This window comes from Micrasema longulum, unplaced genomic scaffold (assembly GCF_059751315.1).
Source record: "Micrasema longulum isolate JH-2025_06_02 unplaced genomic scaffold, ASM5975131v1 h1tg001128l, whole genome shotgun sequence".
NCBI lineage: Eukaryota > Metazoa > Arthropoda > Insecta > Trichoptera > Brachycentridae > Micrasema > Micrasema longulum.
This window is the reverse complement of record NW_028278316.1, coordinates 115,685-131,208: the sequence shown is the minus strand read 5'-3', so window position 1 is coordinate 131,208 and position 15,524 is coordinate 115,685. Positions and strand designations below refer to the sequence as shown.

Sequence of the window (15,524 nt, the reverse complement as noted above, 5' to 3'; positions counted from 1 at the left end):
GATAATTCTCAGTGAACCATTTAAAATATATTATCGGCTGACAGTAAAATTTGCTAAGTTATATCTTTTTTAGCGATCTCTTGCAAAACCGTAGTGTGTGAAATTACATAATTCTACACCGTTGTTTCTGATGGCTGAAAGAACTTAGTAATTTTTTCACTAAGTGATAGTTAAAAAATATAAAACTTTGTGACATACAGTCACTCAACTATAAATCTGTACTTAATGAGTTTCACGTGTCAACCGACGATATAATATTCTAAAACACGTTCTACCTAAGGGTAATTTTTACAATATGCTCACTCGATCACAATCGTCTACACAACGGTCTAATCAGACCATACTAGTAAATGACACAAACTCTGTCCAATATTTACGCATTAGCAATGTATCGCTTTATAAGGGATAATTTTAAATAGCATTTGTGTAAGTTATACTGGGAGATTAAGATATTATTAGCTGAATTATTTAGGACTGTTACCTTCAGTTTCCAGGACTTGCGCTATTTCTAGAGCCACAGCGACACCGAAGGAATAACCCAGAATAGTGAACGGAGTTTTGGGCGCGAGACGAGATCTGATGGACTGGAAAAAGCATTTAAATTAGTTGGATGCGAAGGTATCTGCTCGGTTTAAACTCGTTAAAATAAATGGTAAATTGAAATTAATTACCAGTAAAAGTCTTTGTGCGATTTCTTCGATGGTCTCTTCCGGTTTATCATATCCGAGTTGCAGAACTGTCACTTTGCACTTTATCCTCTTGCACAGAGATTCCAGAACGGAAGCCATTCCTTCAATACCCGGCACCATGAATATCGTCGGCTCTGTATCGCAAATCTCATCGTGGCTCTAAAATAAAAAAATAACATTAATATTTGTATAATCTAACAGCTGTTAATGTTTGTTTATCGATGGTGTCTGATGAAGAAGTCTTCTCATTGATTGAATGTGACTAAACAATTATATTAAATATAAATTTGTCTCCTCTGGCATGTCTAGCAAAATACGAAAGAGACAAAACATCCTTACTGGATTATGCAATCAGCCTTTACTGATCTTTCCTTTATCTAGCACATATTTTTTCTTCCTTTAAAGCAACCTTCAGCGCTTTTTAAAACGGCCATGAGGATCTCCTCCGTGACATAATAGAGAGAATGGCTGAGGGGACCAATCACAGAGGGCGCCCATGATGGAAGTATCTAGAACAAGTGTGGAGGACAGAAAATAGAGCGCAGTGGAGGATGAGATGCGGGACTTTGCTGCAAACCAATCCCCGGGATTGAGACTGCAAAGAATAAAATGGTTGTCAGTGACAACCACTTTATGGATGGATGGATTCTTAGAAAGTTCGCTCCGGGAGAATGGATGAGGACGGCTCAAGATTGGGAGTTGTGGAGAAGATAGAGGGGAGACTTACAATATGTCACGCAGTGGCTAAACATGGTCTGGATATGATGGGATGATGATTTCTGGTGAATATAGTTACTTGCCTCTTTTCCATCACTTGTCATGGTGGCCATTTGTACAATGGATTCTGATGCGTTAAGTTCATTCCCAATATTTCTCAAGAGTACCCTAAAGCCGGCCATACTGTCGGACGTCTTGTTTGTGGCCGATGTACTGGCTTCTGCCTCCCTTTGGGCTGCTAATTCTGTAAGTCTGGAAGGTTGGGTTAGTTAAGATTAGGCTATGTCAAATTAGGTAAGGTTCGTCTGATTTTTAAAATTGATTATTCTATTGATTACTGAAACCGGCTTCCAATCAAAGCAAAAATGTATCGTGAGTGGTTTTAATGCTTCAAGAAAGGTGATTTTTACGTCAAAGACAGTCATAGTTGTAGGAGAGATAAGATTTTCGAAGATGCAGAATTGGAGGCATGAAGACTCGTGTTAAAGTCAAGAAGAATTGGCACGATCATTAGGAGTGACTCAACAAGTAATTTCGAAACGCCTCGAAACCATGGAAAAGATTCGGAAGCAAAAAAATTGGGTGTCATACGCGTTTAAACTAAGAGACGTTAAACGGCATTTGTTTGCTTGTGAAAAGTTGCTTGAAAGGCAAAGACGGAAGGGATTTCTGCATTGCACTGTGACGGGACGAAAAAGGGTCCATTACAATAACCCTAAGCGCAGAAAATCATTAGGATTTTCCGGCCACTGCTCTAAGGTCAATGAAAGATGGGAAAAAGTAGTGGCCAGCGATGGATAATACTTTGAATCATAAATGTATAACCAGTTTTCTACAATAAAGCCTTAAATATCAGAAGAAAAAACGGCTGAACCAAAGTTATACACCTAATATATTAATTATGAACAGTAATCAGATATTATTTTACATAAATGTGTTTTTGTTTTTTATGCGGCCCATCATTGTTACAATATTGAATAGAAACTAGTTACTTATCATATAATATTTGTTTGAGTTATTATTATACCTGGCAAATGTCAGAGTTCTAATGTCTTGCGCCGTCAGGAAGATTTCGAAGTCTCTTTCCAAACTTTGTTTGATTTCTACTGCCATCATGGAATCCATTCCCAGCTCCGCTAGTGTCACCTGCTGTGATACTGTCTTGAGATCCTTCAAACCTGGAACATATTAGATTTATTCATTTAAACCCAGGAGGTATGGAGAAGAGTGATGTGTAGGAATAATCGATTTAACGAGTTGTGCACCTCCCAGTTGTTGTGTGAGTTTTTGTGGTTGCATAAGATGGCTGGGCATATCGTGATTCAGGATGTTTCAATAATTTATTACATGATGGCAAAACGAGCTTGGGTTTCAGATGTCAGAACTCATTTATTAGATGTTACGGTGATAGATCTTTAATACTTGGACATGATTATTGTTAACAGATTCTCTGACAGCTCTGAGCAGTTTAAAACTGATATTCTTAAGTCTATTTTAACTAAAGTTATTGGCATATTTTAACTTTTCAAAAATAAATCTAGCCCAATTTCAAGCTATTAAGACATCGCATTGACACCAGCTCTTAGTAGCTTATTCCGACCATCAACAACCCCTATTGCTCAGGAAATTATTCAGTGGGATTAACTTGACACAAAATAAGATAAATTTTATTTTAAAATTACTGTTATTATGTGTTGTTCACCCAGTCAGTTTTTAAACTTAATGTGCACCAATCACTCAGGAAGTCTCCATCCAAAATACAGTGTATCAACAAGTTTTTCCTGGGGTTCATTGATATCGTAAAAGCTTTTTTTATAGAATCGAATTGATTTATTTACCCATAATTCCGGCTACTGTGGTGGCCATGTTGCCCTCCCCGGAGCCGCCGAGCTTCTTCTCTGCCACGACCATAGAGGACACCACGGGGGCCGGTTGCTTGAGGAACTGGTCCAGGGTCCGCAGACAGGAGCTGATGCGCTGCTGGAGCGTGCCGCCGATCTCCATCTCGCAATGCTCCTCCTGCATCTCTGCCACTAACCCGACCTGGGACAAACGAGTATCGGATCATTCACATATTGATACTGGCTTCACCCGAGGTTTATCAATCTAAAAATTGATGGCTTTTGTGGTAAAGACTTTGAGACTAGATTCAATGAGGAATTTCAGTAGTTTCTTTAATTTATTTTTTATTTGTTAAAAAATTATCAAACTAAGCAAAAAAAAACACTTTTTATCTATCGTTTATCATTGCTATGATTTTTTAAGCTTTTGTAATTTTAAAAACCCCCACCAAAACTTCAAAATTACACCGTCGACGAGTGTTTCTGATATTTAAAAGTTGAACCAAAACATGGCTACCTTGGAAACCAGAAATCTGTGGCCGGTTGTCACATCAACAAAACAATGCTATAATTTATCGGTTGTATACAAGTGGAAACTTAAACCTGTGACGTCGCAAAGTAGTTCATTTTTATTAAAACCATTGTTGTGTTAATGTTTTCATTATTTTTTGAGAAACTGCCGTACAATTAAATGCTCTTATTTTTACCAGGTGTAAGAAAACATTTTTATGTCCAATTTCCTGTAGCACTGAACTTCCTAATTGTGGCGGAATTCAAAGAAATAATTTTGTTTATTAATTTATAATAGTATTGGTAATTGCAATCTGCCTTTTGTTTACTGCTGATTTACAATATAAAATATTTTATTTACAAAGGTAATTTAATAGTCCTGTTCTGAGGAGGACTGTAGTGTTCAAATTTATTTATTTTTGTATTATTAGTATTATGTTGTTAAAAACTGACATTGTTTTTCCATCACATACTAGAATTTAATTTAATACATAGGTTTTGGTGTGTAAAAAACTTTAATTGAGATGTACTTAAACAAAGAGTGTAACAGAATTTTGGCGATTTTAACAATGCGCTAGATCCAAGGGACGCTAATACCCGGTCACTTACTGAAAAGAGATGAGAATATACATGTTTGTAAATAAATACTAGCATATTATTCTCCCCTCCCTCATAAGGAAGTGCCCGGTTCTTTGTGCTAACTGAACCTTAGGTAGGTCCGGCCATGAGCTAGATGAGGGAGGTTTAAAAAGACAATAAGACAAGATATTTATATTATTCTCGATTAATTGTAACGACCGGGGAAGTTACCTCTCCGACAACTCCCCACTGTACGGCCAGAGCCGGTAATCCGACTCGGCGACGCTCCTCACAGATCCTCTCCATGATTGAGTTGGCCATCCCGTAGTTGGACTGCCCGGCGTTGCCTCGTCCACAAGACACACTCGAGAATATCACAAACTCCCTGCAATGTGAAATCAGTAATCAAGTATATATTATTTATAGAATTAATGCTGTTGTCACAGATTGGTTTGGGGTCACTACTGGAATTCGTCAAGGTTGCGACCTTGCATCGTTCCTTTTTCAAGTCAAGTCAATTCCACTAGATCGAGGAATACCCACCACCTTCTCCAATAATGTTCTTTTGTTGTTTTGAATTAGGAATTATTATCCTTAAATCTTTTTATGGTCTTCAGAGGTCCGGGATGCGGCCCTATTTATTTCATAATTAAGGTGTGACTAAAAATAAGAGAGAAAATAGGGAACTAAATATTACTCACGTCAACTGCGGGCAGTGTTTCCTAGATTCAACATCCAAGTACTGTGTGGCTCTGGCCTTGGGCCCAAAGGAGGTGGCGAAGGACTCCGCAGTCTGGTTCTCCAGGAGGGCGTCCTTCAGCACCACGGCCAAGTTGAATATTCCTCGAACCGGTCCGAGTTTCGCGGCGTATTTCAGGAGAGAGGCGCATCCCGCTTGTGTGGTTATGTCGTCCTTTGACACTAATATTTCCACTCCATACTGCTTCCAAATCCTACGAACAGAGGGATAATTTGACGACATTACCTGATAGTAAAAAACATGACAAATTCTTACAAATATTTCAGTTATTGCATTGAAAACTCACGTTGATCACGACAAACATCAATCATTTCCTTAACATATTTTTATAATATGGGCTGAAACCTGTTTTAAATACCATGTATTCACAAGTGTATAATTTCTGAGTAGGTATTTCAAAATATTTTTTACATTCTCGGGTAAAATATAAATATATTATTTTTTAGCTTCCAGCCCATTTTCATTTAGAAGTAAATACATAACTGAATAGGAAAATCTCACTTACTACGAATGCCGATAAAAACGTGTGAAATAGATTTAGAAAAATTAAGTGTGTTTTCAAAATCAATATGGGTACTGTGGAGAAACGTTATCATTTTTTAAATTAATATGTTTATTTATTTTACAGAAGCCAACAGTCAACAATGATATAATAACATAAAAAAGATATGGTTTATAGACAGACCAGCGAAGTTTCTAAATAAAAATCATACATATTAAATTGTGGTACAACAAAAGGGTGGGTTTGGGTGTATTTGTATGAGAGTAATGGTAGAGGTGTGTTTGTGTGGGAGTAAGTGTTCAGGTGTGTGTAAGCGTGAGCATCATTAAATACCAAGTGGGAGCGTATCGCAGCCAGAAAGAATGAGTCTTAATTTAATAACATATCAGTACAAAAATACGACATGTTTAGCCTTGAGAATGAGGAACTTCAGCCCTACGGGAAATTCGAGAAAAAAAAAGTTTTCTTACAATTTAATTGTATGAGAAAGTTTCTTGAAAATGTATAAAAAAATATTTTAATAAAATCTACTTTGATCGACGTCACTAGTTCATACGAATCAATCGATGAAAACAGTGAAAAATGCACTGTTTGTAATTTTGGTCAGAAGACGCCTGTGCTTAGTACAAGCTTGTAATTAAACTAGACCATGTATGAAGCTTTAATCCTTGTTGCTTTTAAATCTCTTCAATGGAAGCTTTCTTCTTGGGATGAGTAGGTGTGTGCGTTACCCAATTCTAGACGACTGGTAACCAGTGGTGACCCCTCTCCTGGAGTTGAGGACCAGTTTCCTGGCTCCCTGCAGCACCAGCCAATCCGCCAGCTCCAGGCCGAACCCTCCCAAACCTCCAGCGATCACGTATGAGAATTGCTCGAAGCAGATGTATCTGCAATCATTTTAATCTAAAATTACAGATAGCAATCAATATTCGGTCTTCAAACCTCTACTCTCAAAAGACTGTGGTAAATGATCACTTTGCACGCTCAGACATTGAAAAAAAAAAACTTGGAGGTATACAGTTATATAATTCCTTTTCCATAATTTATAAAAATAAACATATAATTTAGCCCCTTTAAAAAATAAACATATAAATTCGCCGTTCATAATTCCCGCGTGCGTCCCCCATCACCGTCAACAACCGACTGAATTTGTTTCACACAACACCGGCTATAGAACAGCGTCTCTGTCTTTCTTGTTATGTGTTCTATCTTCGTGCTCTCTCTACAGATGTATTGCTTTATTTGCAAAACATCATTCTTCGGGTAGCAAGGTTAAATATTTTTGTGTTCAAATCCAGCAAATTCGCTTTCCAAATCCGGTGTGAAAATGTCCATTTGAAGATTACGATAAGTACAACTATATATCAAGTCTAGTATCGTATGTCGACTAGTATGACACCACAGCCACACAAGGGTTAACTACTATGCATGATTCAAAATGGCCTATGGGCCACTCATTTTTACAATGCTGTCAAATTATGAGATACCTATTGATCTTATATTTCTGGTAATCACAGTTTGTCATGTTGATACGTCAAACGGGAAAAAAATATTGTAATAAAAAGTACAAAAATAAAGGTTGTTAACTTAGTAGTTTGCATTTGCGCTATTTGTTTATAAATATATATAAAACCACTTAAATTCTAAATTATATGTCTACCGGTTTCAAAGTCAGTAACTACATCATCATCGGGACTTTATACTATCAAGAACAAAAGAATGTAAGAGAGAAATGAGAATAATTTGAATCATAGTGGGAATGATTTTAGAAGAGGACTCGAAATTAAATTAAAACTATTATTTATTATGGAAAGCTTTTGTTAAAATAACTTTACTTATTTGAAGACAACTTGTATTTATTTGTAAAATTTCTTTGCCCGTTTCTTGATTAAAATTATGGTTTTTGATATCAAATGATTTGTAGATTTCAAAAAGAGACATCTCACATATTCTTTGATTTTAATTTTAAATTGAAGTTTTACAAATATAAAAATATGTAGTTTACCTGGGCTGAGCTTGAATGTACATGGGCGCCGGAATGCACACTTTCTCTGGTTCCTCGTCTCGGATCTTCAGCAGCACCTTGCCGATGTGTTTCCCGGCCGCCATGTACCTGAAGGCCTTCTCCACCTCGTCCAGGCCGAAGGTCACGCTGCAGAGGGGCTTGATGCAGCCGCTGATGATGCCATCCCAGATCAGATTGTGCAGGATCTGGAAGGTCGTTCGAGAAGAAAAACGGTTAGAATATCTGGCTAACTACTTAGTTATAATGTAAGTTACAAGTTTGTAAACTCTCCAAGCCAAGCAAAGAATATATTCCATTTTTTTTTATTTCTTAAGCTATCATTAATGTTCATTTCTACCATTGACTATACCATTCCTCCGCATCTATTTTACAGATTAAAGATATAAAAATATAGTCATGACAAATTTCAAATAAAATTATATCATTACTTACTTTATTTAAATAATTGAAACATCATCAAGAAATTTCCAACTTAAAACCTTTGCCTTAGGAAAAATCAAACTTCGTGCGCATATTGCAGATAATTGAATTCAGATTTGTAATGTTTGTATCTTCAGTTTTACTCACTTTTCTCTCGTCGTCCACTTGCATGAACATGAAGTCCATCATGATGCCGTGGAAGGAGCACTCTCGCAAGAGGAAGTGCATTCCCAGGGAAGTGTTGTTCACGATGTCAAACTTCCCGATCTCCAGGAAGCGTCCTCGGAAGCCGAGACAGCGCACTGACGCCTGCAAAAGAAACATTTAACATTTTCAAATTAGATAAGGGAAAATAATTAAAATAGGGAAATATAAATATGACAATAAATTATTGAAATGTATTAAGATGATTCTAAACAAAAATATGAAATAATTGTTCATCTTTATAATTTTTTACTGAAAAATGCCATTTTTACATTTATTTTCAATGGAAATTTTACAAAACTTGATTTGCGGAAACTTTCAATTCATGTATATTGTAACAAATCATATTGATTGTAACAAATACCATAAAAATGTGATTTCAGTCCTTTTCACAAAATGGTGTACAGAATAAAAAATAAAATAAATATTTTTAAAGCCCATGGGCGAGTGAAATTCTAGCAGCTTAAAATGATATCAATAAATTTATAAAAGTAAACGTAAACATACAGCATAGTAGTAAATTTGTCAAGTGTTCATGCCAAAAAGTAAGCAATAAAAAAACTAAACAAATAAAGCACTGTTTCAACATTATGGTTGACAAAATAAATTGACAGGGCTTATGACCTGTCATCAGCTGGTTTAAGTGGCCACTTTACACACTGTGTAACATTCACCATTTTACCCATGTTTAAACATCCACATTTCCTCAACTGTTCCATCTGTTGACTTTTGTGAAGTAAAAGAGTTGAAACCTTTATCATGCGGGTGAGATTCATCTGGCTGAACCAAATCACCTACTAGGCAACGCCTGAAAACAATTTTTCAATTTTTATACTTCTTCTTTTACCAGGTAGTTAATTCAACAACGTTTGAGTATGTCCAAATGCTTGCAGACTGGCTGGATTTCCTCCCTAGGGAGCCATTCATATTCAAATTCAAAGCCCTGTAAATACCTAGACTTCCATATTCCCTTCTCAATATTGTTTTCCCTCTCTGTCGCAATAAAATTAAATATGAATGACTCCCTAGGGAGGAGATCCAGCCAGTCATACATTTGGACATACTCAAACATTGTTGGACAATACATTATATTCAGCAAGACACGAGAGCAACATCCTGTCGTACATTAACATCCTTCCTACGAAGGTGACATGAAGAACAAAGGGACGTGGCCTATAAAGATACCACAGGGCGTGGTAACGCCTAGTCACCCCAGTCAGCCCGAACAGTCAGCTCAACGCAATCACTCAGTCCCTGCAGCCAGTTCAACTCCTAATCCCCATAATACTCGCGCGACACAATTCAATTAATTATTTATTCGCTATGAAGTAATAAATACGCGTTAAACAGCATCCTCGTGTCTTCTGCCAATCTCTAACTGGGGTAGGTGCTCCAACCCTCAGCAACCTAATTCCTTTAGGTGGCCGGAGAAGTGACGTCCAAAGGAAAAATGTAGGTGCCTCATATTGAGGGATATTCGAATCACCCCCATGTATGTTTCGCGATATTGCATAGTTTTCTAGTTATGATTTTTTAAATTGGTTTTTGAAAATTTTAGGAATTTTCCGTCTCATTTTTGAAGGCTGATTTCAGCAAATAATAGCCTATTAATTTATACTTTTTTGTATTATTATGAAAGCTGAGAGTCTAAAGCAGTTTTTAAAGTTATTCAAGATTGAAGAAATTGCCTTTTTAGATTTTTAATTTCAAGTTTAAAATTCAAGTTTGACTTGCTCGAAGGTAAATTCTCAATTTTAGGACAAAAATTTTGTAGGTTCCATTAATGTCACGAAGCTAATTATTTTATGCATAAAAGCACAATTCAAATAAAATAAATAAAATATAAAATAAGAATAAGAAAAAGTAAAACTAAACCATGAAGTTTCATTGATAAGTTTATTTATAATTTTATCATAATCTTTATACATGGGGGAGATTTGAATGAATACCTCTCAACAAGAGGCACCTACATTTTTCCTTTAGACGTCACTTCTCCGGTCAACTGTATGTATGTTTTATTGATATTTTGTTATTAGTTTATTATGGAAAAAACAGTTTATACCTGCTTCACTTACCTGCAGTTTATCTTCTGCCAGAGAATTGAGTACAATATCTACTCCTTTTCCGTTTGTGAGCCTCATCACAAGCTCCTCGAATGAAGTGTCACGAGAGTTGCCAATATTTTCCTCTGCAAGGAAAGTAATAGTTTATTTAGTATTTGATAAGACGCCTACCATGAATTTAACCTGACCTTATCTAACCCAACGTCGGCTATTGTCTCCAATATGAAAACAACCTCAATATTATTATCATATATGAATACTTTGAGATGAATAAGTCACTCCGATACCAAAATAATATAAAAAATCCCAAATCCCATACAAATCATAGTCAAAATAGCTTTGTCTTCAAAGATCTAAAAAATTATAATAATCTCTCCAATGAACTAAAAACTATTAAAAATAATAAATAAATCCTTTTTTAATTACTATAAAAAAAATACCATATTATCTTTTACAGAATACTTTATTTTTTCTTTCTTATGTTATACAAAATTATTATAACTGTCCATTATTTATTACAGGAGCAAAAATTCTTTAACATTCTCTTGTATACCCACGAACAGGCCATGCCTTTGTGGGATTTTTTGTTTACTATTTTTCTATTAATATGTACTTCATTGATATGTAATTATGCTTTATTTTTTAATACTCTGTTTTATTATCATGTTTATTGTAAAAAAAACAAAAAAATCTTTGAAAAAAAAAAATTCAATGTAAATCTAAAGAAATTTTTTGAACACGTGTAAAAACTGCATTAAATGTTAATTAGTATGAATGTATTATTATTTTATGTTTTTTTCTCTATATATTCTGTTTTTTTTTCCTCATATACTCGTAAATTCAAAATTATATAAACTTTTATAAATAAACAACTACAACAGTGTAAGTCACTCTCCAAGCACAAGAGTTAGTCTCTTTTTTTGGAGAGTTACAGTAATAACATTTACTAGATGTATAAAAGTAGGTCTGTATAGAATTTTAAAAAAACATGTACCTTTTATGAAATTTATTAATAAAAAATAAAACCATCATTAATCATTTATTTGTTTTTATGATTGTTTAATTTTTCTCTTGTTTTAATTAATGTAATTTAAAGATTTCAAATTATTTTACAATTTCTAAATTTTCTTTCGATGTTTATTTAATTGATTTATTAGAAGCAAAATTAGAAATCTCTACCGAAAACGGAAAATAAGTTATTGATGCCAAAATAAAGTATGCATAACAACCTACCCACCTAAATAATAGCGTAATTCAAAACCGTCTCTAAATCTTGCCAAAAACAGATTTCAATTATTACTACTTGATACCGCAAACTTAGCATTCTCCATTGAGTTAGTGAAGCATAATTTCAAATCTCACATTTCTGTTTTCAAAGTTTTTTGAAAATATCTCAGTAACTCCTTCAATAGAGATTTCTAAGTTTGCTATTAAGAATTCCCTCAAATACATTCATATTTATTACCAGCGAATCTATAATATATAACACTAGAGCATTTTAAAGTGAATATGGGAAGTCCTCTGGTTAGGTTTGTCTCCTAACTAACATTTATATTTTCAAGAGAGATGTGAAAATTAGTTTGAAATCCTGAAAAGAAAATCAGTCTTACACTTTTTCAGGGCACCGCACCGTATTACAATTGAAAGGTAACAGAATCTTCAATTTTCTATTAATTAATTATTTATTTTATTAATGTTAGTAACATGACCACTTACCGACATTTTATGTCTACCGTTTTCGAGACGTACCCATCTCTTCGTCAGGACACTTACTACACCAGCATGCAAATACGAAAATACACCTTCATCTATACCATCACCGTAGTACGCATAGTATCGAAATAATGGAGAGTTCAAGGGGATGGAAACAACATCATGTCCGAACATACACTAAAATTAGGTTGATAATATTTAGTGATATACTGCAAAATGTGTGGTGGTGAGGGTTAGGAAGGGAAGGGGCTAGGAGGTTGAAAGTTGCACGATTGGTTAATTTCAAAATAAAAAAGTGGTCTATATTTAAAAGATATTTGATTATTTATCAGGGGAATATTATTATTCAAAGCTTTTTTAATGTGAAACATCTCCATGTTATTAAAATGAATTCTTAGTTTTTTAGTATTTGAATGTAAAATTTTAACTCTTGTATCCTTTTTAAAACGACACGCATTGCATTTTTCTTAAAATATTGAGACAAATTTTATAGCGCCGTTTTTTAAGTAATCACTTCAAGGGCGCTATGCATTATACTTAATTAAAAAAATAAAATAAGGTCTATCTACAAGCTAACTCTTAATTATTATTTACTTACAGACAAATTGTACAAATCATGTAATACGCATGATTTGTAAAATTATATCATGTTTGGACTTCTAAAAATTACATCTAAAAAGTAGCACTTTTCAAGTCAGTCACCCCTGAGTTGTCTTATATATCATTTTTATCTTTACAATTTAGCCTAGTGCAACTGTTTGACTACAACGTTATTGCTTTGAACATAAATAATAATTGATTTATTCATACATATATATATATTAATGCGACAAAATGGCACAAACAACACTCTAACAAAATTAGCTTGTTCTAGGAATAGGCTCAACATATGAGGCTTTGGCAAGCCAGAAAGACTAATACGCCTAAAGTTGCAATCGGTTCCTTCTGTTCTAAAGAACCATGCAGCAAAATACTCTTAGATATGTGTATCAAATATGTTTTCAAAAAATAAAATAAAACCTGTACTAAGGTTTAAGAAGAATAAACCACGTGAGTTACGGTGAACGAAATGATCAGAAAACATCACTCTGTAATTGTGCAATTTTCCAAAACATCATAACTTTTGAACCAAATAAAATAATTTCAGCCTATGAAGACCTTTCAATGTAAAATAATTATTGTTTTGAAAATGAAAGAATTTATTAAAATAGCGCATATGGGACTACTGATGCTTTTTGCATTAAAATAAAGAGGACTATAGATTTTTATTTTAACTTAAAAATGAATTTACATGACGAAAGTGAACGGTGTTTTATTCGCGTATAAAATAGCTTATTGCGATATCTTCTGCATTTTTACTTTTCACTCTATGGTACAGAAATATGTCTTGAAACATGTTCGATCAAAGGTAGCCAACAACCAAGGTACTTCATAATTTCACGCACACTCATTTTCGTACAGAAATTTCAATTTTATGTTACGGTAACTCTGTTAACTTCCCATTGTAATCGGGGCCCGGGTGACTTTGAAACCAAAATTTCAAGTCCACTCTGCCAGGAATCGAACCTAAGACCTCAAACATGGTCAGTGAACGCTTCTAAAATGTGACAATGGTAATTTTTAGGCAGTAATGTTACCAGGAATTTGTGGGAACATCTTCCTGATGAAGGCTCGCTTCTCGGGAGTCCCGACGGTGGTGAAGATTTTACAGTTGTAGTGCAGACACACGTTGATGGCTGCCTGGCCGACTCCACCGGATCCCGCGTGGATCAAAATGGACGATCCCGGCTTCATGCTCCCTTTCAAGAACTGAAAAAGCATTAAGTACAAGTCAAACATAAATAGGTTTTTGGTTTTGACTCGATAGCTGATCTCAGTAAAAATTACGCAAAATTAAATCCATTGGAGATAAATTCGCCTAGTAGCAAGCGGCGCGTTTGTCTAAGACGCTTTAAGACCCAGGTTCTACTGCTGGCGATAAAATAATTCAACATATTTTTCTACTCTTCCATCTAATGGTATAGTAGGTACTAGTAACACAATTAATGGAATCTTACCAGAGAGTAGTAGACAGTTCCGTATGCGATAGGAACTGTGGCACTTTCTATCAGGGACCACTCTTCTGGGATGGGCCACATCAGCAGGGGATCCACTATCACCAGGTTGGACATTCCACCCTGGGCTACCATTCCCATCACTCGAGCGCCGCTGGTAAACAAACAAACATTCATATATTCATTTAAAACTACCAAAGTTATCCTTTAGTGTTTTAACAATAAGCTAAATTTGAACAGCGTCAGTCATATTCGAGGAAAAGTGTACATCTTAGAGTAGCACACCGGAACATTTTGATATCCAAAAATGATTTTTGAACAAGAAAATCCTAGCCATGGAACGTATTTATCCTGTAAAAAAAGGTGCGGATGTGTAAATATGGTTTATTTTTATGAGAAACTTATTCTGGAAAAGAGAGCCAAATTGATACGAATATTCTTCCTTTCCTTGCAACGAAAATGTGCCAGTGCCGAAAGTTTCAATAAAAGTTTTTAGATTTTCCGCCCAAAAATACCCAGTATTTTTGGATCTACTGACGTTTTCTAGATTAATATGCCGCGTGTTCGTCTAACCTGCAAATGTTTCAAGAAGGATGAACAACTCACAGCATAATAACTCAGTAAACGCAATCTAAATTTTAATTACTTCATTGTTGAAGAACATTCTGGAAATATTTAAAAAAGGCAAGTTGAGGGTATCTAATCCGGATGTCAGATATCCAAACTCTTACCTCACCTGACCTTAACCTGCAGGTTATTTGAATGTATGAATATGTATATTGAATTATTACCTCTCTGTTCTGCCGGAGTATTCCAATCCTTGAACACATTCCTGGGCCAGACGACCTTGTGCCACCGTCTCCACAGAGATCCTGCCGGTTGCTGTCATCACATCGCGGAAGTTTAAAGCGGAGTTATATATCTGTACAAAACATAAAATATTGCTTAAAATTCTACATCGCCTTGCTATATTTTCTTTTAACCGAGTCTGTCACATCAACTAATCGTATTATACACACTAAGCATGATTTTAATTGATTTAAGTGATATTTCTCTAAACACGAAATAAATCATTGTGGAATACCCCAAGGCTACGAATTGGGCCCCATATATTTTACATTAATTTGAATTTTCTTTACAAGTTACTTACATACACCTGACTAATAATCAACATTAAAGATTTTATTCTGATTAATACTCTTATTATTGAACCATCCTTTTAGAAATAATGATACGAATTTGCACAATTTTACTTACATGCACTACTTTCTTGTTGCATCCTGTAGCAAGAGGCCCTTCAATCCACTTAAGACTTGAGAGGTCTCCTCGAGTAGTGACGTTTACGAAGGCGTGCTCTGAGGCAGTGGTCGCTAACTCATCTAGTAATAAATGGCGGTAAGAACCCCATTGTCCCTGTTAAAAAAAAAGTATTTAAAATCGATAATT

The 15,524-nt window shown here is 34.9% G+C and overlaps 1 protein-coding gene across 1 annotated transcript in view; it reads right to left on the bottom strand.

Moving 5' to 3' along the window:
• LOC148276910 (fatty acid synthase-like) overlaps positions 1–15,524 on the bottom strand; it is a 99,332-nt gene that overhangs the window by 1,521 nt on the left and 82,287 nt on the right. The window contains exons 24-38 of the mRNA XM_088233590.1: positions 15,336–15,491; positions 14,870–15,000; positions 14,082–14,232; positions 13,662–13,833; positions 10,324–10,436; positions 8,192–8,353; positions 7,604–7,809; positions 6,330–6,485; positions 5,038–5,289; positions 4,568–4,721; positions 3,245–3,449; positions 2,434–2,584; positions 1,490–1,658; positions 672–848; positions 482–584 (exon numbers count right to left, since the gene is read on the bottom strand). Coding sequence (XP_088089716.1) covers positions 482–584; positions 672–848; positions 1,490–1,658; positions 2,434–2,584; positions 3,245–3,449; positions 4,568–4,721; positions 5,038–5,289; positions 6,330–6,485; positions 7,604–7,809; positions 8,192–8,353; positions 10,324–10,436; positions 13,662–13,833; positions 14,082–14,232; positions 14,870–15,000; positions 15,336–15,491 — 2,458 coding nt within the window. The remainder of the gene's footprint in view (positions 1–481; positions 585–671; positions 849–1,489; positions 1,659–2,433; positions 2,585–3,244; positions 3,450–4,567; positions 4,722–5,037; positions 5,290–6,329; positions 6,486–7,603; positions 7,810–8,191; positions 8,354–10,323; positions 10,437–13,661; positions 13,834–14,081; positions 14,233–14,869; positions 15,001–15,335; positions 15,492–15,524) is intronic.